Below are 22,908 nucleotides of genomic sequence, written 5' to 3'. Positions count from 1 at the left end.
GACCTCCTCGAAAAACTCTATCAAGTTAGTGAGACACGACCTCCCCTTCACAAAACCATGCTGCCTCTCACTAATACGTCCATTTGCTTCCAAATGGGAGTAGATCCTGTCTCGAAGAATTCTCTCCAGTAATTTCCCTACCACTGAAGTAAGGCTCACCGGCCTGTAGTTCCCGGGATTATCCTTGCTACCCTTCTTAAACAGAGGAACAACATTGGCTATTCTCCAGTCCTCCGGGACATCCCCTGAAGACAGCGAGGATCCAAAGATTTCTGTCAAGGCCTCAGCAATTTCCTCTCCAGCCTCCTTCAGTATTCTGGGGTAGATCCCATCAGGCCCTGGGGACTTATCTACCTTAATATTTTTTAAGACACCCAACACCTCGTCTTTTTGGATCACAATGTGACCCAGGCTATCTACACCCCCTTCTCCAGACTCAACATCTACCAATTCCTTCTCTTTGGTGAATACTGATGCAAAGTATTCATTTAGTACCTCGCCCATTTTCTCTGGCTCCACACATAGATTCCCTTGCCTATCCTTCAGTGGGCCAACCCTTTCCCTGGCTACCCTCTTGCTTTTTATGTACGTGTAAAAAGCCTTGGGATTTTCCTTAACCCTATTTGCCAATGACTTTTCATGACCCTTTCTAGCCCTCCTGACTCCTTGCTTAAGTTCCTTCCTACTTTCCTTATATGCCACACAGGCTTCGTCTGTTCCCAGCCTTTTAGCCCTGACAAATGCCTCCTTTTTCTTTTTGACGAGGCCTACAATATCACTCGTCATCCAAGGTTCCTGAAAATTGCCGTATTTATCTTTCTTCCTCACAGGAACATGCCTGTCCTGTATTCCTTTCAACTGATACTTGAAAGCCTCCCACATGTCAGATGTTGATTTGCCCCCAATCTATGTTCTTCAGTTCCCGCCTAATATTGTTATAATTAGCCTTCCCCCAATAGGAGTCTCCTCCTGCATTCCCGGTCCATGAGGTCCTGGTATGACTGCTGGGGCCGGTACACACTGGGCGCCCTCGGGTGCCTCCGTTGCCGTGGGGCCACGACGTCCTCCTCCCCCTCCTCCCCCTGTAGGTCAGGTGTCCCTCCAGCCTGGGCGGCTGCCGCCTGCCCCTCTGCGGCAGCCTGCGCCGCCTCTCTGGCACGCTCCTCCTCCTCCTCCTCATCATCCAGGGCAACATAGACATGAGCGGCTGCCACCACGGCGGCCAACATCGCTGGATGATCGGAAAACATGACGGACTGGTGGGGGGGAGGGGAACGACGACATGTCATCATTGCCCATATCCCCTCCTCCCCCCAGCCAGGTGGCATGGACCGCTTGGGTCCAACTGTTGGAGGCTGGCACCTGGCCAGGTGGACCAACTCACTTGCCCTCGCATCCCCCTCCCCGGCACGGACCCCCCCACCCATCCCCCTCCCCGGCACGGACCCCCCCCCCAACCTCCACCCCGGCACGGACCCCCCCCAACCTCCACCCCGGCACGGACCCCCCCCCCCATCCCCCTCCCCGGCACGGACCCCCTCCCGGCACTCCCCCGGAGCGCAGCCTACTCTAACCCCCCCCCCCCCCCCCCCCCCCCCCCCCCCCTGCCGCCGCACACACACACACACACACAACCCGAGACACACCTCTCCTCACACATTCAGACTGCGGCCACGCCATCGCCTGCCCAGAGCCAACCCCCCAGGCCGTCAGTCACCTCCACGCTGGTCGGCGTGACCCTGGAGCACAGGGTCACGCCGATGAAAAGGAGGTTTAATTTACGTCGACGTGAACGGTCATCACGTCGACGGGACTTCGGCCCATCCGGAAGGGAGAATATCGGCAGGCCGAAAATCGGCTGCCTTGCGCAGACCCGTGACATTCTCCGACGTCAGCGGCGACATTAACGCCCCGCCGACTTTTCTCCCTTTGGAGACTTCGGCAACCGGCGGGGGCGGGATTCATGGCGGCCAACGGCCATTCTCCGACCCTCTGGGGGGTCGGAGAATGACGCCCCTGATGCTTTTAGTTTCGTAGTCGCCATTACTGAGACTAGCTTTCAATCCCAGATTTATTAATTGAATTCAAATTCCACCAGCTGCAGTGGTGGGATTTGAACCCATGTCCCCAGAGCATTAGTCTGGGCCTCTGGTTTACAAGTCCAATGATGTTACCAGTGAGCCACCAACTCCCCAAGGAAGGTCTGTCCTTCAAGTACATTTCAGAGACTGTGGCACAACAGAATTGATCAAGTAAAGTGTATGATTGTCCAGTGGTCATGCTACTGGAACGACTAACCCAAAGAGTGTTGGTTCAAATGGACAAAAAAACTGTCAGATTGTCTTAAAAATCTGACTGGTTCACTGTTACCTTGAGAGAAGGAGACCTTCCGCCTTTAACCGGTCTAGTCTGAAGGTGACCAATGCTACTGACTTTTAACTGCCCTCCCAGCAGAAGTATCTCACGGTATCAACGGGTGCACAATAAGAGCTGGCCTTTCTCGTGACTCCCATGTACCAGGAATGGCTGTTTTTTTTAAGTAGGAAAGGAATACAGAGTAACTCAAATAAGCATTTTAGATCAGTCGATGTACAAATTAATAGGTGGGAATATTATTTGTTTCAAGGGAGCCTGTGCTTTTCAAATATGGCCATCGCAATTCTGGATCAGGCACTGCCCATCTGGATGTTAAAGACTATGTGTGTTCCTCAACTATACCTGGGTATGTAGCACAAAGATCAAGTTAAAACCATTGTGTCTGGTGACGTGTGAGACTGAGGCACAGTCAGCTTGCTCCCCTGTTTCCTCACCTGCTGTCTGCTCTCTTCTGGTAGGTTTGGCCTTCCTGCCGTCAACTGTGAGCTACCTGCTGTGCATGAATCTCTTTGGTATTGTTGCCCACAAACTCGGCAGGTAGGAGCAATGTGGGAGATGGTAATCCACCAGCCCACAGTTAAAATTCAATAATTCTTTATAGTGTGATATTTAAGAGACGAAAACATATCCTGGAAGATTTCCACCCACATTAGATGAAGTTACCAAGGTTGGCTCCAGAATTTCTGCTTTGTCTGACCTCAATCACACACCAATGTGACTGACTCTCTGCCTTCAGGTTCAGTGCAACAACCCAACAACCTGCAGTTGTTCAACAGCTTTTAATGCAAATGACCATTCCAAAAGGGAAATAGATTCAGAGCTACGGAAGAAATGAGGAGATGCGACCCAGAGCTGAAGAAATGCGGCCAAAACAGACATCTTGCATGAGGCAGCTTCAGTCGAACCTCGCAAGAGCCTTGTTCAGAGACGGAGTCTTGTTCAATTAATAGCAATCCATTGCGCTGGATTCAGAGTTGGCTGAATGTGTGCAAGCAGAAAGTCACAGCTGATCAGGATCTGCTTGAACACCAGTAACCAGACCTGTCTTTTGTGCTGGGAATCTTTCTGTTTGTTGATTTTATTGATAATCTAACATGTTTGGGGAATGATCCATAAGTTTGCGGATGATACCGAGAATTTGAACCATAAAGGATGCTTGAAAATGACAAGCTGATCTTAATCTGTGAGATAAATGGGCTCCGGTTTGGCAGGTGAAGTTTAATTTAGAAAAGTGTGGTACTGCTCACTGGCAGATAAAATGCTGAATATATTTACTCTTGGAGGGAACAGAGTTAAAGACTGTGGTGAAAGAAAGAGATCTGGATGTTTTCGCGTATCTTTCGTGCAAGGTTCAGGAACAACGTTTGAAGCTGTAGCTCGTAGGTGGCAGAAAGAAGGTAGGTTGACGGAGTACAGCGTCAAAAGGATGCTTAACTCAGCAATTTGGTGAGTGCGGGAATTTGTTGCAGTGAGGAGAAGAGGTGCTGTTCGGGTTTTTTACAGGACAAGGAACAACCCAAGAGAGGCAGAGAGATCTGGGGTCGGATTCTCCAGTCGCCCATGCCGAAATCGCGTTCGGCGGTCGGCCGGAGAATCCCCGTTTCCGACAAAATCGGGGGGGGGGGGGTGGCGCAGCTTTCGCAATGCTCCTCCCCCTCCAAAGCGGCGTACTCTGAGGCCCCCCAATGTTCCATCCCCGGCCGGCCGAGTACCCGATGGCATGGGTCTCTCATGGTATTACCTGTCGGGAACTCGGCATGGCGGCTGCGGACTCAGTTGGGGGAGGGCTGATCCGCGGGCAGGGGAACTTTAGTAGGAGCAGGGGCACTGTTGAGGGGTTGTCCGGAGCTCTTGAGCCAGCCAAAGGGGGGGGGAGGGCACTCTTTTGCAGGCCGGGTCCGCGCACGGCCGGTGCCATGTTGCATGGCCTCCGCAGGCCTCCGCCGTGCGCGGACCCGGCCACAGACCCATCAATTCTCCGTGTCCTATACGCTGCCTTCCTGCTAGCCCCCAGCCAAACGGAGGATCGGTGGCCGTTTTGCCTCTGCCAAAGTCCCCCCTGCCCGAAGATCGGCTCTCCCCGACTGTGGCGGTGCTGGACTGAGTCCGCAGTTCCCGACAAAGAAAATCGCACACGTGACTGACGCCGTCGGCCGGGGGTGGGCCTCAGGTAATGTCCTGAGGCCGGCGATATGGAGTATTCCTGGAGTACGCCGCTTTGGAGGGGGCGGAGCATCGCGAAACCGGCACCGCCCCTGATTTTGTCGCAAACGCAGATTCTCCGGCTGATCGCCGAACGCGATTTTGGAGCCGGAGACCGGGGACTCCCACTCCTGGGGCGAAATTCTCCCCCAACGGCGCGATGTCCGCCGACTGGCGCCCAAATCGGCGCCAATCAGGCGGGCATCGCGCCGCCCCAAAGGTGCGGAATGCTCCGCATCTTTGGGGGCCGAGCCCCAACATTGAGGGGCTAGACCGGCGCCGGAGGGATTTCCGCCCCGCCAGCTGGCGCGAAAATGCAGCGCATGCGCGGGAGCGTCAGCGGCCGCTGAAAGTTTCCCGCGCATGCACAGTGGAGGGAGTCTCTTCCACGTCCGCCATGGTGGAGACCGTGGCGGAGGTGGAAGGGAAAGACTGCCCCCATGGCACAGGCCCGCCCGCGGATCGGTGGGCCCCGATCGCGGGCCAGGCCATCGTGGGGGCACCCCCCGGGGTCAGATCGCCCCGCGCCCCCCCCAGGACCTCGGAGCCCGCCCACGCCGCCTGGTCCCGCCGGTAAATACCAGCTTTGATTTACGCCGGCGGGACAGGCAATTTCTGGGCGGGTCCTTGGCCCATCCGGGCCGGAGAATTGAGCGGGGGCTCCCGCCAACCGGCGTGGCCCGATTCCCGCCCCCGCCCAATCTCCGGTACCGGAGACTTCGGCCGGGGCGGGGCGGGATTCACGGCAGCCAACGGCCATTCTCCGACCCGGCGGGGGGTCGGAGAATGACGCCCCTGATGTTTCAAAATGTGGTGGTGCAGCTCTGTTATTAAAGGGTCAAATCAATACAAGGAATGAGGAATTATCTTGGCTCAGAAGACCAAGGCACAGAATCAGTTTGGATGCAGAAACCAAACAGCAAGGGGAAGTAGTCACTATTACGGGTATTTTATAGGATCTCCTACTGTGGCTACACTGTTGACAGAGTATATGTCAAGAAATAATGAGGACATAGAAGAAAGGTATTGCTTCTATGAGTATCTAAAAGGGAAGTGGGTGGCGAGGGCAAATGTCGGTCTCTTCGAGGATGAGACTGGAGAATTATTGATCGGAATTAAGGAAATGGCAGGAACTTCAAGACTGACAACTTCCTCCAGTCTGACGGCCAGTATCATCGGGTCTTAAGAAGTGGCTGCAGAGATAGTGGATGTGTTAGTTGTAATCTTTCAAAATTTCCTTGACGATCCCGGCTCTGGGTCACTGTCCGTGTGGAGTTTGCACATTCTCCCTGCGTTTGCATGGGTTTTGCCCCCACAACATAAAGATGTGTAGGTCAGGTGGATTGGCCATGATAAATTGCCCCGTAATTGGAAAAAATGAATTGGGTACTCTAAATTTATTTTTTTTCAAATTCCTTGATTCTGGAAAGGTCCCAGCGGATCGGAAAGCTGGAAATGTAACACAGCTATTCAAGAAAGATAGGAGACAGGGAAACATCTTCAACACTAACAACTTGCACTTATATAACACCACAAATATAGGAAAATATTCCAAGATATTTCTCAGCAACAGTATATGACAAAATTTGACAGCAAGCAGCATAAGGAGTGATGAGGATAAAAGTGCTCCAAGTGGTAGCCTTTGAGGAATGCGTTAGAGGAGGACAAAGAGGTAGAGGCAAGGAGAGGTTTCCAGAAGAAAGTTCAGTGTCTAGGTAGTTTCAGGCAGAGTTGGTAAGGGTGCTGCAATCAAATCTGTGGGTACAGCTGAGTCCAGAATTGAAGGAACACCGGGATCTTGAAGCGTATTATGTTTGGAGGAGGTTACAGAGGAGGCACAAGGTCATGGAGGGATTGAAGCATTTAGATGTGAATTGTAAAATAGAGTCAACAGGGGGCCGGAGGCTCATGAATATCAGTGTACAGCGGGAGAGGGATGAACAGGTACTGGCCAAAGATAAGAAACAACAACTGCTAAATGACACTACTCAGGCACAGCGAAACAGTTCTTTTCAATTAGGCACAGCTCCAGTTATTGAAAAGTTACGGAAAAACTTCATGCAATGATCTTGTCCAGCTCCAGAAATCATAATGTTATTCTTTGGGCAGTGGGTGCACAGTGGTTAGCACTGCCACACGGTGCCGTTAAATTGCCCCTTAATTGGAAAAACTTAATTGTAAAAATGTTATTCTTTGAGCAAGTGTTGATTAACCAGATTTCAAATACACTCCCATAATGGTTAGCATCTCTGTGCACATTTATTGAAAAACTTCTCTCTGTATCTGCAGGTGGCTGTGTTCCTTGATTGGAATGGTGCTTTTGGCGATCAGCTTGTTCACTGTGAGGCACTCAACTTGATTTTAAAGCATGGTTTACTTGACATTTTGTACAATTTTCAGCTCTGTTAAGTGTTTGTTTTTCTTAATCCAATATCATTTGTGCTTTAGGTTCCTCTGGCAACGAACGATTATTACCTGATTTTACCCATGTGTGGAACAGGCATTTCGATAGGTTAGTAGCATTCCAATGTGACTATATCTGTACCCTCGGCAGGGCCAGTGATCCTTCAACCACTTCTCATCCAGACAGATGACAGCTATTTCCCGAATTAGAAAAATCGTATCCCTTGCATTTAAATATCAAAAGTATCAGAAAGGGATCAACAGGCTCTCTCTCCTCTTGAAAGGTGAAAGCTGAGAGGTGATGAAACACAGCCTTCAAAATTACAAAAAGTTATTGACTTGTGGAGGCCAAGAACACAAGACAGTCACTAGAAAAAAAAATCAGACAGGAAATTCTGGAGCAATTGCTTCACCCAGAGAGTAGTGAGAATGCGGAACTTGAATCGAACAAATGCAGTTAAGAGGACGTTAGGTTACCAGAGAGCGGGGTGTTGGGAATGGAGGATTATGCTGAGAGAATGAGATGGGGAAGGATGAAAGGAGCCTCAAGAGAAGCAACTTTGGCATTGACTGTTTGAGCTGAATGATCAGTTTCTATAATCTGTGTATATTGCATGAAAAAAAAGTATTTAAAAAAGTCATTTAATTTTGATTTCTACTGACTTGGGAAGTCAGAAATGTACTCGCACCTCACTGTCCACAAACAACTTTGACAACTTCATTGACGGCAACTTTAATGTTATGCCTTTAAAGGGACAAAGCATCTGAATAATGTTTGGCACTCCTCCTGTTATGAAGCAGCTTCCCCTCTGACAGGTCTATCAGCAATTTCGGGGGACACTAGTTTAACAGCAGCATCCTTATATTCATTCTGTGCCTTTAATATAATAAATTGTCTCAAAGCACCATTGAAGAGTATTTTAAAACAAAATATGACAGTGAGCTACATGAAGAGATATTGGGCGAAATTCTCCGTTTAGGAGAATAAGAGCGAGATTTAAATTCTGAGTTTGTCTGGCGATGATCGGTGTGTGACGTTGGGCGGTTTGCAATGTAGCCAGCCCGCTTCCATTGGCGAGGTCCGGATGCCGCCCAAACGCGGTGAGAAACCAGTAATCACCAATTAAGGCCAATCTCCATCTCATTAACGAGATAGTCACCCAATCTAATGACCTCCTGCGATCTAACCTGCTTCCCAGAGATATGTCACGCAGGCACCGATTCGTACTGGTCCACCCAAACATGGGTCAGGAGTCATGGCACCTGGAGGGGGGCAGTCTCCAGGCTCTTGAAGGCCCCAGGGTGGTTAGGGACAGGGCAGGGTGGTCCCCTGGCTCTCCCCATAGTACCTTGACATTGCTATGGGGCGCAATTCTCCCATCCGGAGACTAAGTGCCGATGCCGGAGTGAAAATCGGAGTGTTTCACTCCGGCGTCGGAGGCCGTTCCAAGCCCCCTATTCTCCCGCCCCCCCCCCCCGGGGGGCTAGGAGCGGCGCCGCGTCATTTACGCACGCCGGGCCTTGGCGCTGCGTAAAAGCGGCGCCGCGTAAATGACACGGCCGGCGCCGCAAAAATGACGTCATCCGCGCATGTGCAGGTTGACCAGCCCAACCCACGCATGTGCGGTTGCCGTGCTCCCCGCAGCCACCCCGCAAGAAGATGTTGGATGGATCTTGCGGGGCGGCAGAGAAAAGGAGGTCCTCCTTCAGAGAGGCCGACCCGCCGATCGGTGAGTCCCCCCCCCCCCGGTGCAGGAACCCCCCTCCCCCCCCCCCCCCCCCACAGGCCCCCCCCCCCCCCCAGCGTTCCCGTGCTGTTCCCCGCCGGCAGCAACCAGGTGTGGAAGGCGCCGGTGGGAACCTGTCGTGTTGGGCAGGCCGCTCGGCCCATCCGGGCCGGAGAATCGCCGCTCGCCTGTTACAAACAGCGAGCGCCGATTCTCCGAGCGGCCAGCCGTGATTCCCGCCGCGCCGGTTTGGGGTGGGTGGGTGCCGGGGCGGCGTGACGGGACTCGCGTGGCGCCGCCGTGATTCTCCCACCCGGCGTGGGGGTGGGGGGGGGGGGAGAATTCCTCCCATGGTGTCTGGGTGTCACTGCCATGCTTGCCGGAGTACTGCCAGGGTACCAGGGCCATGCTTGCCAGGCTGGCACTGCCAAGGGTCAGGGCCTGAAAGGCGTGTTGCCCATGAAAAGAGAGATGAGGGGGGATGAAGGGTGACAGGATGAAGGGTGCTCCGGAAGGGGGGAATGAAGAGGGGGGGATCTGAAAGAGCCCCCGTAGTGGGATGTCGTCACTTGGGTGGGGGGGGGGGAATTTATTTTTAAAATGTGAGCAACGTCCAGAAGTTTGATCACCAAAATAAGCCTCCTATTTTGATGTTGGATGTTGAACAAATTGATACAAGATGAATCTTAGCACAGCCTGTTCTTTTTTTTTAAAATATATTTTATTCAAGATTTTTTTGGACAAACATAACAGCACATAGCGTTTCCTTTACACAGCAATAACAATATAAATAACAATGGCCAGTTTTAAACAAGTAAATAAATAATATATGGACAAAATCAAAAATAAAACTAAATGGCAACTGCCTTGTCCAAGATAAATACTCTCCAAAAATACAATCCAACAATCCAATATACAATTACATATACCAAATACCTATACATATACAATAACATCCCTGAGAGTCCTTCTGATTCCCCCCCCCCCCCCCCCCCCCCCCCCCCCCGGGTTGCCGCTGCTGTCTTCTTCTTTTCCATTCCCTCTATCTTTCTGTGAGGTATTCGACGAACGGTTGCCACCGCCTGGTGAACCCCTGAGCCGAACCCCTTAACACAAACTTAATCCGTTCCAACTTTATAAACCCTGCCATGTCATTTATCCAGGTCTCCACACCCGGGGGCTTGGCTTCCTTCCACATTAACATTATCCTGCGACGGGCTACTAGGGACGCAAAGGCCAAAACATCGGCCTCTCTCGCCTCTTGCACTCCCGGCTCTTCTGCAACCCCGAATATAGTCAACCCCCAGCTTGGTTCAACCTGGACCCCCACCACCTTCGAAAGCACCTTTGCCACCCCCACCCAAAACCCCTGTAGTGCCGGGCATGACCAGAACATGTGGGTGTGATTCGCTGGGCCTCTCAAGCATCTCGCACACCTGTCCTCTACCCCAAAAAATTTACTGAGCCATGCTCCAGTCATATGCGCCCTGTGTAACACCTTAAATTGTATCAGGCTTAGCCTGGCACACGAGGACGATGAGTTTACCCTACTTAGGGCATCAGCCCACAGCCCCTCCTCAATCTCCTCCCCCAGCTCCTCTTCCCATTTCCCTTTCAGCTCATCTACCATAATCTCCCCCTCGTCCCTCATTTCCCTATATATGTCTGACACCTTACCGTCCCCACCCATGTCTCTGAGATCACTGTCCTGCACCTCCTGCGTCGGGAGCTGCGGGAATTCCCTCACCTGTTGCCTCGCAAAAGCCCTCAGTTGCATATACCGAAATGCATTCCCTTGGGGCAACCCATATTTTTCCGTCAGCGCTCCCAGACTCGCAAACGTCCCATCTACGAACAGATCTCTCAATTGTACTACCCCAGCTCTTTGCCATGCTCCAAATCCCCCATCCATTCTCCCCGGAACAAACCTATGGTTATTTCTTATCGGGGACCGCACCGAGGCTCCCGTCTTTCCCCTATGCCGACTCCACTGCCCCCAGATTTTCAGTGTAGCCACCACCACCGGGCTTGTGGTGTATTTCTTCGGTGAGAACGGCAACGGCGCCGTCACCATAGCTTGTAGGCTAGTCCCCCTGCAGGACGCCCTCTCCAATCTCTTCCACGCCGCTCCCTCCTCTTCTCCCATCCACTTACACACCATTGAGATATTGGCGGCCCAGTAGTACTCACTTAGGCTCGGTAGTGCCAGCCCCCCCTGTCCCTACTACGCTGCAAAAATCCCCTCCTCACTCTCGGGGTCTTCCCGGCCCACACAAAACTCATAATACTCTTCTCCATTCTTTTGAAAAAATCCTTCGTGACCACCACCGGGAGGCACTGGAACACAAAAAGGAATCTCGGGAGGACCACCATTTTAACCGCCTGCACCCTCCCTGCCAGTGACAGGGACACCATGTCCCATCTCTTAAAGTCCTCCTCCATCTGTTCCACCAACCGCGTTAAATTTAGCCTATGTAATGTACCCCAATTCTTGGCTATCTGGATCCCCAAGTACCGAAAGTCCCTTGTTACCTTCCTCAATGGTAAGTCCTCTATTTCTCTGCTCTGCTCCCCTGGATGCACCACAAACAACTCACTTTTCCCCATGTTCAATTTATACCCTGAGAAATCTCCAAACTCCCCAAGTATCCGCATTATCTCTGGCATCCCCTCCGCCGGGTCCGCCACATATAACAACAAATCATCCGCATACAGAGATACCCGGTGTTCTTCTCCTCCCCTGAGTACTCCCCTCCACTTCCTGGAACCCCTCAATGCTATTGCCAGGGGCTCAATCGCCAGTGCAAACAATAATGGGGACAGAGGACATCCCTCTATGGAGCCGAAAATATTCAGACCCCCGTCCATTCGTGACCACGCTTGCCATCGGGGCCCTATACAGCAGCTGTACCCATCTAATATACCCATCTCCAAAGCCAAATCTCCTCAGCACCTCCCACAAATAATCCCACTCCGCTCTATCAAATGCTTTCTCGGCATCCATCGCCACCACTATCTCCGTTTCCCCCTCTGGTGGGGCCATCATCATTATCCCTAGCAGCCTCCGTATATTCGTGTTCAGCTGTCTCCCCTTCACAAACCCAGTTTGGTCCTCATGGACCACCCCCGGGACACAATCCTCTATCCTCGTTGCCATTACTTTGGCCAGAATCTTAGCGTCCACATTCAGGAGGGAAATAGGCCTATAGGACCCGCATTGCAGCGGGTCTTTTTCCTTCTTTAGGAGGAGCGATATCATTGCCTCTGACATAGTCGGGGACAGCTGCCCCCTTTCCCTCGCCTCATTAAAGGTTCTCATCAGTAGCGGGGCCAGCAAGTCCACATATTTCCTATAAAATTCAACTGGGAATCCGTCTGGTCCCGGGGCCTTCCCCGCCTGCATGCTCCGAATTCCTTTCACTACTTCCTCCGTTTCAATCTGTGCTCCCAGTCCCACCCTCTCCTACTCCTCCACCTTAGGAAATTCCAGCTGGTCCAGAAAACACATCATTCTCTCCTTCCCATCCGGGGGCTGAGCTTCATATAATCTTTCATAGAATGCCTTGAACACTCCATTCACCCTCTCCGCTCCCCGCTCCATCTCTCCTAAATCTCCAGGGGTCTACTCCTCCCATCTGCTCCATAACCTCGATCTGTCCAGCCCTGGTTCCAGCACCGTGTTAAAATCTCCACCCATTACCAGCTTCCCCGCCTCTAGGATACGTCCTGGCATGCGCCTCATAAAGTTGGCATCATCCCAGTTCGGGGCAAATACGTTCACTAAGACCACCGCCTCCCTTTGTAATTTGCCACTCACCATCACGTATCTGCCCCCACTATCCGCCACTATGGTCTTTGCCTCAAACATTACCCGCTTCCCCACTAGTATGGCCACCCCCCTGTTTTTTGCATCTAGCCCCGAATGAAATACCTGCCCCACCCATCCTTTGCGTAGTCTGACCTGGTCTATCAGTTTCAAATGCGTCTCCTGCAGCATAACCACATCTGCCTTAAGTTTCTTTAGGTGTGCGAGTACCCGTGCCCTCTTTATCGGCCCGTTCAGCCCTCTCACATTCCACATGATCAGCCGGGTTGGGGGGCTCTTTACCCCCCCCTCTTGTCGACTAGCCATCCCCCCTTTTTATCTAGCTCCTCACCCGGTTCCCACGTAGCTGTGTCCCCTCCAGGTGGCGCCCCCCCGCCCCGCCCACCCCACCCCATACCAGCTCCCCCTTCTCCCCAGCAGCAGCAACCCAGTTAACCCCCCCCCCACCCCCCTCGCTAGATCCCTCACTAGCGTAATTGCACCCCCCATGTTGCTCCCAGAAGTCAGCAAACTCTGGCCGACCTCGGCTTCCCCCCGTGACCTCGGCTCGCACTGTGCGACGCCCCCTCCTTCCTGTTTCCCTGTTCCCGCCATAATTATCATAGCGCGGGAACAAAGCCCGCGCTTCCCTTTTGGCCCCGCCCCCAATGGCCGACGCCCCCAGCTCCTCCACCTCCCTCCCTCCCTCCCCCATAACATGGGGAAGAGAGAAAAGTTACAGGGTCGCAGGATTAACAACTTAAAAATCATCTCTCCCCCCTTTTCCCCCCTCTTCGCCCCCCATATTCGCCCCACCACTTTGTCTCAAACGTTCTTTTTTATAACCCACTTTTTCCAATTTCTCTTCGACAATAAATGTCCATGCCTCATCTGCCGTTTCAAAGTAGTGGTGTTTCCCTTGATGTGTGACCCACAGTCTTGCCGGCTGCAGCATTCCGAATTTGACCTTCCTTTTATGAAGCACCGCCTTGGCCCGATTAAAGCTCGCCCTCCTTCTCGCCACCTCCGCACTCCAATCTTGATATACGCGGATCACTGCGTTCTCCCACCTACTGCTCCGAGTTTTCTTTGCCCATCTGAGGACCATCTCTCTGTCCTTATATCGGAGAAACCTCACCACTATGGCTCGGGGAATTTCTCCTGCCCTCGGTCTTCGCGCCATAACTCGATAGGCTCCCTCCACCTCCAACGGACCCGTCGGGGCCTCCGACCCCATTAACGAGTGCAGCATCGTGCTCACATATGCCCCGACGTCCGCCCCCTCTGCACCCTCGGGAAGACCAAGAATCCTTAAATTCTTCCTCCTCGTATTATTCTCCAGCACCTCCAGCCTTTCCACACACCTTTTATGGTGTGCCTCGTGCATCTCCATCTTCACCACCAGGCCCTGTATATCGTCCTCGTTCTCGGCAACCTTTGCCTTCACGACCCGAAGCTCCTGCTCCTGGGTCTTTTGCTCATCCTTTAGCCCTTCAATCGCTTGTAATATCGGGGCCAACAGCTCCTTCTTCATCTCCTTTTTAAGTTCTTCCACGCAGCGCTTCAAGAACTCGTGTTGTTCAGGGCCCCATGTTAAACTGCCACCTTCCGACGCCATCTTGGTTCTTGCTTGCCTTCCTTGCCGCTGCTCTAAAGGATCCACCACAATCCGGCCACTTTCCTCTCCTTTTTCCATCCGTGTCCAGGGGGGATTCCCTTCTGGTTTACCGCACAGTGCTTTTAGCCATTAAAATTGCCGTTGGGGCTCCTATTAAGAGCCCAAAAGTCCGTTCCACCGGGAGCTGCCGAAACGTGCGACTCAGCTGGTCATCGCCGCACCCGGAAGCTCAGCACAGCCTGTTTCAAGACATTATGGGTGTGAGAGGCACAGAGTTGATCTGGGCCCAGATCTCACCATCATGAGCGTCCTGGAGAAAAGACCAACCCCTCAAAGCTTTTCAGTTCAGGGTTGAGAGGCTTCCAGGCCCAACTGCGCCCCCACACCCATGCAGCCGTTGACTTTCTATTTCCTATCAGTGAAAGGTTCCCCCATTGTCATCAAGCTGAATAGGTTGCTGCTTACAACCTAATCCTGTACTGGGAAAATGTTGCTGTATTTTTCCGCCTTAATTCTGAGTGTGTTCTCTGAAATGACCAGGGATGATTGATGCCTCGATGATTCCCATAATGGGTTACCTCGTGGACATTCGGCATGTATCTGTGTATGGAAGTATTTACGCGATCAGTGATGTGGCACTGTGTTTGGGATTTGCAATTGGTGAGTCAATACCAATGTTTTCTTGCATACTCTTCTATTTAAATAGAAGCCTCCCTTTCTCTCTCTCCTCTCTCTCGCTATCTCTCTCTCAAAGTGTCGAACGAGAAATCTGGGGTGGGCTGTAAACTCTCTCAACCTACAACTGCTCAGTAGTCTTCATTTTCTATTTTATCCATCATTTCTCTCCAGAACCATATTCTACCTTAGGTTCCAATAGATTTAGGGGCAGCCCGGTGGCACAGTGGTCAGCACTGCTGCCTCACAGTGCTGAGGATCCGGGATCGGTCATGGCCGTGTGGAGTTTGCACATTCCCCCCCGTGCTTGCGTGGGTCTCACCCTCCACAACCCAAAAAAAGATGTGCAGGGTGGGTGGATTGGCCACGCTAAATTGTCCCTTAATTGGGAAAAAAAGAATTGGGTAATCTAAGTTTATTTTTTTTCAAAGATTCCAATGATTTTAGTTTAAACGACAGTCTTCCACGTCAGGTCTTGTCATAAGGCTTTCTGAAAATCAAATATTGTGGGGACTTTAACTGTACAATTTCAATTTTGTGGAAGAAAATCCAAGAGCACCCGCTCTTGGTAGACACAGAATCCATTGAATTCCTACAATGCAGAAGGAGGCCATTCAGCCCATCGAGTCTGCACAAACCCTCCAAAAAAGCACCCTACCTAGGCTTACTCCACTGCCCTATCCCCTGTGACTGGGTGGCATGGTGGCACAGTGGTTAGCACTGCTGCCTCACAGCAGCAGGGAAATGGGTTCAATTTCAGCCTTGGGTCACTGTCTGTGCGGAGTCTGCATGTTCTCCCCGTGTCTGCGTGGGTTTCCTCCGGGTGCCCCGGTTTCCTCCCGCAGTCCAAAGGTGTGCAGGTTAGGTGGATTGGCCATGCTAAGTTGCCCCTTGGTGTCCAAAAAGGTTAGGTGGGGTTGTGGGAATAGGTCGGGGTGGGGGTGGATGGGATGCTCCTTGGGAGGTTTGGAGTAGACCCAATGGGCCGAATGGCCTCCTTCTGCCCTGTAGGGACTCAATGAACTCCACACAGTGGAAAGAAACAGGAGAACCCGGAGAAAACCCACACAGACATGGGGAGAAAGTGAAAACTCCATATAGAGCAAGGCAGCAGTGTGGCACCATGCCACCCCATATTAATGTGTCAAGTATTATTTGCTAATTAAAGCTGAACAAGTGGATGTCTCACAGAGAAGATAAAAATTTTATTCTTACCATCCAGGGCCCTCAATCGGAGGAGCCATTGTCAAAGCAATTGGATTCCCATGGCTAATGTTCATCATTGGAGTCATGAATATTGCCTATGCTCCACTCTGTGCCTTCCTAAAAAATCCTCCTGCCAAAGAAGAGAAAATGGTAAGACAGGTATTTTATAATGACAATTTACTTCAGCGAGGGGCAAGAAGGAAAGAAGAGGAGAAAGGAGGGAGGACAAAACTGAAATAAGGGAGGGAGAAAGGAAAGGAAAGGGAAGTAAAAAAAAACGACTTGCATTTTTCACGACCACTGGAAGTCCTAAAGCACCTTACAGGCAATGAAGACTTGGAGTTATTGTTGTAATACAGGATATGTGGCAGCTCAATTGTGCACAGGAAGCTCCCACAGACAGCACTGTCATATTGACCAGATTAATCTGTTTCTGTGCAGCTGATTGAGAATACAGATCGGCCAGACACTGGAGAGAACGGCATTGCACTACCTGATCCATTTGCTCCTTATTTGAGGCCTGGGGAAAAATAGAGTTGGGGATGGACTGGCCAACCCATGATAAAAGGAATAAATTAACCGTGACATTACCTACTGGGTAGCTCTTGAGTTTTTTCTTAAAGGAGAGAGGATATGTGGATCTTCGATTTAATGCCTATGCAAAAAGGTGGCATCACTGGCGGTGCAGTGGGGTGTCAGCCCAAGTTCTTCGGGTGGTGTTTGAAGTCAGAGGGCAAAGTGCTTACCATTGTGCCAAGGCTAACGAGGGAGAAAAGAGCCAAGGATTGAAGAGTAAGTCAACTGATTGACTGAGAGAGAAAACCAATTAGATGAGTCAGAACAAATCAATTACTGAGGAAGGGGGTGAATGAGTAGCGAAGTCAGTTGGCAACAAATGGATGAAGGATGAGCGAAGAATGAGTAGTGAGTGAGTGAGCTCCAAAACCATTCAGAATTCTGCTCTCATCTCACTGAACTATGAAACCACTGAAAGCTAATGGACAAGAAGTTCTTATTCCCAGGCATATTGAGGCACATTCTTCCATGTGCTTTGTTTCCTAGAGGAGAGGGCAGACTTATCTCTGTGTTTGTTTGGCCTGACACTATTGTGTGGTTCCAAAAATGTTTCTGCTTTCAGAAGAAATTCAAGATCAACCCAGTGGGTAATTTCACGGTCCATTTATTCCTTTGGTCTTGGATTGGCCAGTCCATCCCCAACTTCATTATTCATCAGGCCTCAAATAATATGGACAGGCCATTCGGAAAAAAAGAAACAGTTTTTCAAAAAACACAATTGCACAACACACCTCCATTGATTGCATAGGCTTGACAGTCTGGGCTCAGCTGGTGATCAAGTGGAATGATTTTGTTCAACTTCTTCCGCCCTCCTTCGGTTTAGGGTCCGTCCATTTTTAGGATAGTGAGTCGAAGGTTAATCCAGATGAATGCGTGGCTGGAGAGGCGGTGCTTGGGGGAGGGCATTCGTTTTCTGGGACATTGGTACCGTTTTGGGGGAGGTTGGGACCTGTACAAGGCAGATGTTTTGCACCTGAACCAAAATGGAACCAACGTCCTTGCAGGGAGGTTTGCTTGTTTATGGGGAGGGTTCAAATTAATTTGGTAGGGGCGTGGCATCCTGAGAGAATGTTCAGCAGGGAAAGATGCACAGCCAAAATGATAAGTAACAGCAGGTAAGTCAGGAAGGCACAGGAGCAGCAGCAACGAAACAATGGTGACCTTCACTGACCAACACGAGGAAGACCATCACCCTACAACAGAAAGGAGCCAGGAACAGACCAGACCAACGACCGGACTACAGGATTCAGCACACAGATAAAGGCCAATATCTGTCTTGTACTTGCTGTCACTCTGAAGTTAAGTTACGGTCTCGTATCAACTTGTGGTCTGTAGAATAATTTATGTTGATGGTGTGATTGTTTAACTGTAACATTGTATGAATGCGAATAAATACTGTTTGATTTAAACAAAAAAAAAGGAAGGCTTAGGAGTTACAGGCCAGTTAAGTCACAAGGGAGTTTGGCAAGATTGGATGGTATTTATTTTAATGCAAGGAGTCTGACAAACAAGGCAGATGAGTCGAGGGCTCAAATTAAAACATGTGAGTATGATGTAATTGCTGTCTCTGACACGTGGTTGAGAGAGGGGAAGGAAGATCTTATCCAGTGGGCGGCACAGTAGCATAGTGGTTAGCAGGGTCCCGGTTCACTTCTCGGCTTTGGTCACTGTCTGTGCGGAGTCTGCACGTTCTCCCCGAGTCTGCGTGGGTTTCCTCCGGGTGCTCCAGTTTCCTCTCACAAGTCCCGAAAGACGTGCTTGTTAGGTGAATTGGACATTCTGAATTCTTCCTCTGTGTACCCGAATAGGTGTCGGAGTGTGGCAACTGGGGGATTTTCACAGTAACTTCATTGCACTGTTAATGTAAGCCTACTAGTGATAATAATAAAGATTGGTGTGCATGTTCACCGGTCCCTTCAGGTAGCAGGGCAGGTGGCTAAAGTGGTTAAGGTGGCATATGGGATACCTGCCTTTATTAGCTGAGGCTTAGAGTTTAAAACCTTGGTTAGGCTAGAGTAATGAGTGTGGAATCCACATGATAGGAGGGATGTGATAGTACTGAAAAGGGTGCCTGGGCTGGAGAGTTTTAATTATGAAGAGAGATTGGATAGGCTGGGGTTGTTTTCCTTGGAGCAGAGGAGACCAAGGGGGGAACGTGATTAACATGTCTAAAGTTATGAGGAGTACAGATAGACGGGAGGAAACTATTCCCCTTGGTGGAGGGAACAAGGACCAGAGAACATAGATTTAAGATATAGGCAGGAGGTTTAGAGGAGATGTAGTCTGGAACTCGCTGTCTGAACGGGTGGTCGAGGCAGAGGCCCTCATAACATTTAATAAGTATTTAGATGTGCACTTGCGATGCCAAGTATTACCAAGTATGCCAAGAGTATGGCCAAGGGTTGGAAAATCGATTAGAATAGTTAGGTGGTTGTTTTTGACTGGGGCAAACGTGATGGGCCAAAGAGCCTTTTCTGCGCTCGAGATCTGTGTGGCACTACAAACCTAAAAGGTCTCATGGTTCAATTCGAAGATGGGCAGGAGAGTTATCACCAATGTCCTGGCAAATATTTATCCCTCAACCAAAATCACAGACCATCAGGGCATGGGCAGGCTGCTAAAGTTTGTGAGGCCTTGCTTTGTGCAAGCTGACTGCCATGTTTCTTGCATGGTAACGACACTTCAACAGTGCTTCATTGACTGCAAAGGGCTTTGGGAAGTCCTGGGGTCACAAAAGGTGCTGCAGACATCCAATTATTTTTCTTCTGAGAGGAAGAAAACTCACAGACTGCAATCCTGGAACTACAGTGCGTAATATTGTTCTGTGAACAGTTCACAAAGAATTTCTCAGTCTGTTTCTTTAATGGAGACATGAACCAGTTTATTTTAAAATAGCGGATTGAAACAAAATTGTGATATTCCCCAGGTCACCAGTTAGGTAAATAAACGTTGCAGTTGTTGTTTACCTAACTGGTGAACTGGGAAGTATGACCAAAAAATTATACAATGCGTTAAGCTGTTTGCGTAGTCATAATTCTGTTGTGTCGACCAGTCAAGTGCTAATGGTTTTGCTTTTATTAATAGGCAATATTGTCCCAGGACAACGCTGTGAATGCGAATCTTTACACTGCTGAGAGCGATATACAGGATTTCCCCATGACTGAGGCCAGAAAGGAGTAAATTCACATGACGGGCTGATGAGCTGATGATGGCCACTGGCCTGGACCTCCTTTATTCTATTGTCATCCCTTTCAATAATTCCACACCACAGTTCTGTTCATGACAAGAATCTCAAGCTCGCAGTACTGCATGACACATTACAACATGGCAATACAGATATCAAGACAGACGCCAACAAGGAATCATTATCCTTCAAAAGGCAGTGAGATGTCAGATTGTGTTGTGTTCATTCTACAGCAAGAAACAAGTTCCAGTCAGCATATATGCTCCACTTGGGCTTCCTCTCTGCTTTATCTAAACCTATCAATATTCTATTTCTTTCATTCTCACGTGCACATCTGTCTTCCCCTTGAAGCAAAGTGGCAGCAAGATCGACATTGCAACCACTCTTTGAGTAAAGAACTTTCTCCAGATGATATACCCTCAATTATGACACGAGAGAGTGTACTTGTAAAACGAAGACTTTAATAAACAGAGAACTTCGCCAGCCAGAGAGATGAGTGCTCACTGAGCACCGCCCACAGGACGTCACCTTATATCCGGCCCCTGGGAGGTGGAGCCGGAAGCGGAGTCCCCCAGGGTTCAAAACCCGGTCTTAAAGGGACATTACATGCATGATCTTAAAGGCACATTACCCATTCATCACGCTAGATTTACCAGATGGTGACTATCTCATATTTAGGGCCCCTAGATTTGTCTGCCCACAACTTTGGAAACGTTTCTTCCCTTTTCTTTCCACTTTCTGCAGTTGCTCTATATCATTTTTAATGGTGTTACAAGCTCAACAGTACTCCAAATGAGATCCAAGTTGAAAATGACTGCTGAATTGCTTTACAGTTCTATCCCCCTAAAAAGGAGTCCCAGTGCTTGGTTTACCCTTTTATATTATTACTGACTGGTGTTGCAACTTTCAGTCGTTCATGTAAATGGGCCACGGATCATTTGGATCTTTATTATCCAAAATGTTTGTGGTCTCCTTCTTCCCCCGACCAAAATGCAACATCTCAAACTTATGTGCATTGAAACTGATTTGTCAATTACATGTGCACTTTGCAAATTTATCAATGTCTCCTTGTATTTGATTGGTATGACTCAGTATTTATGATACTCTTCAAACTGGTATTGTGCGCAAACTTTGAAACTGTTTATGGAAATTTTAAGCAATCGTTCCCATCACTGATCCCTGTGGAACACCGTTTACCACCGTTTGCCAGTCTGAGTAGTTCTCCAAGGGCAGCAGGGTAGCACAGTGGGTAGCACTGTTGCTTCACAGCTCCTGGATCCCAGGTTCGATTCCCGACTTGGCTCACTGTCTGTGTTGAGTCTGCATGTTCTCCCCGTGTCTGCATGGGTTTCCTTCGGGTGCTCCGGTTTCCGCCCACGAGTCCCGAAAGACATGCTGTTAGATAATTTGGACATTCGGAATTCTCCCTCTGTGTACTGGAATGTGGCATCTTGGGGCTTTTCACGGTAACTTGTTAATGTAAGCCTACTTGTCGAAGGACTTCCGGTGGGATGGGCGAGCAGAGCGGCAGCAAAAAAAGAGCTCCCGCTGGTGGCCGCAATTCGCGGCGATTTCGGGGAAATCCCCGAGTGTTAACGCGCCCCCCGACTATCATCGGCCTTTGGGGCCGCCACGAGCAGCCAGTGGGGCCGGTTTAAAAACCGGTGAAGAACCCCGCGCGGGTGTCCGGTGGCGGGGACTGAGGCGCCGGGCCCGGCAGGTCAGAGCAGCGGGGGCGGAGCTACGAGGAGACCGAGGCGGCAGGCCCGAGGCCAGGGGATCATGTAGGGGGGGTGCTCCACGTCGGATGACTCCCACCTAGGAAGAAGAAAGAAGGTTGAAGCCTGGTCCCAGGTGAATGCAGAGGAGAAAGAAAAAAAGATTTAAGGAAGTTTGGTAAAAGTTTTTTTTTTCAAAAAAGAAGAATGTCAGATTGGGAGGGGGGGAAGGGGTTCGATGTTAACAATGGACAGGGGCGGCGGGTCAGGCTTATGGGGCAGGGCCCGGGGGTATGATGATGGTGGATAAGAAAGGTGGGGGGGGGGGGGAGAGACCCCCAGTAAGGATAATCGCATGGAACGTGAGAGGACGAGGAGGTCCGGTCAAGAGGTCAAGAGTGCTTGCACATCTTAAAAGTTTGAAAGCCGATGTAGCAATGCTGCAGGAGACTCACCTGAGGGTGAAGGACCAGGTGAGACTTAAAAAGGGCTGGGTTAGTCAAGTGTTACACTCTGGATTTGACGGAAGGGCTCGAGGGGTAGCGGTGCTGGTCAGCAAAAGGATACGCTTCCAGATGGAGAAGGTGGTGGCAGATCAGGGGGGTAGATATGTGATTGTGACAGGTGCACTGGAGGGGAGATTAGTGGTGCTGTTAAGTGTATACGGCCCCAATTAGGACGATGTGGGATTCGCGAGGAAGGTGTTTGGGGCTATCCCCGACTTGGACACGCATGAGCTGATGTGGGGGGGAACTGTAACTTGGTGCAGGAGCCAAGGTTGGACAGATCACGGCCGCGCTCGCTGGTCCCATCAGGGGGGGGGGGGGGGGGGGGGGGGGGGCGAAGGCGCTGGCTGGGCTAATGGTGGAAATGGGAGGGGGGACCCTTGGAGGTTCCTGCACCCAAGGGAACGGGAGTATTCGTTTTTCTCAGCGGTCCATAAGGTATACTCGCGGGTCGACTTTTTTGTGGTGGGGAAGGCTTTGCTGGCTGGAGTCAAGGGGTCGGAATACTCTGCAATTGCAGTGTCAGATCATGCTCCGCATTGGGTGGATATGGTGCTGGAGAAGGGGGCAGTGCAGAGACCGGGGTGGAAACTGGATGTGGGGCTTTTGGGGAACCAAGTGTTCTGTAAGAAAATTGAAAAGGTAATTAAGGAATATGTAGGTTTCAATTGTACGGGTGAGGTGTCGAAGGCAGTCGTCTGGGAGGCTCTAAAGACGGTGGTGAGAGGTGAGGTAATTTTGTTTAAGGCCAGGGTGGATAAAGAGGAGAGGTTGGAGCGGCAGAGGGTAATAGATGAGATGTTGGAGGTAAATAGGAGGTATGCAGAGGATGGGGACCCGGCGAAGATGGAAAAGAGGAAGGAACTACGGGCGAGCTTCGACCGACTGTCCACCAGGAAGGTGGTGCGCCAA

At 50.6% G+C, this 22,908-nt stretch overlaps 1 protein-coding gene across 2 annotated transcripts in view; it reads left to right on the top strand.

Moving 5' to 3' along the window:
• LOC140396892 (chromaffin granule amine transporter) overlaps positions 1 to 20,829 on the top strand; it is a 60,068-nt gene extending 39,239 nt beyond the window's left edge. For both annotated transcript variants that reach the window (XM_072485736.1, XM_072485737.1), the window contains 7 exons: positions 2,627 to 2,722; positions 2,835 to 2,913; positions 6,868 to 6,919; positions 7,027 to 7,090; positions 14,672 to 14,791; positions 16,029 to 16,162; positions 19,673 to 20,829. In XM_072485736.1, the coding sequence (XP_072341837.1) occupies positions 2,627 to 2,722; positions 2,835 to 2,913; positions 6,868 to 6,919; positions 7,027 to 7,090; positions 14,672 to 14,791; positions 16,029 to 16,162; positions 19,673 to 19,768 (641 nt within the window). In that variant the 3' untranslated portion in view covers positions 19,769 to 20,829. The remainder of the gene's footprint in view (positions 1 to 2,626; positions 2,723 to 2,834; positions 2,914 to 6,867; positions 6,920 to 7,026; positions 7,091 to 14,671; positions 14,792 to 16,028; positions 16,163 to 19,672) is intronic.
• The last annotated feature ends 2,079 nt before the right edge of the window (positions 20,830 to 22,908 follow it).

The sequence above is a fragment of the Scyliorhinus torazame genome, chromosome 20, assembly GCF_047496885.1.
Source record: "Scyliorhinus torazame isolate Kashiwa2021f chromosome 20, sScyTor2.1, whole genome shotgun sequence".
Taxonomy (NCBI): Eukaryota; Metazoa; Chordata; class Chondrichthyes; order Carcharhiniformes; family Scyliorhinidae; genus Scyliorhinus; species Scyliorhinus torazame.
The sequence above is the reverse complement of the archived record's forward strand: the minus strand, read 5'-3'. Positions and strand labels throughout refer to the sequence as shown.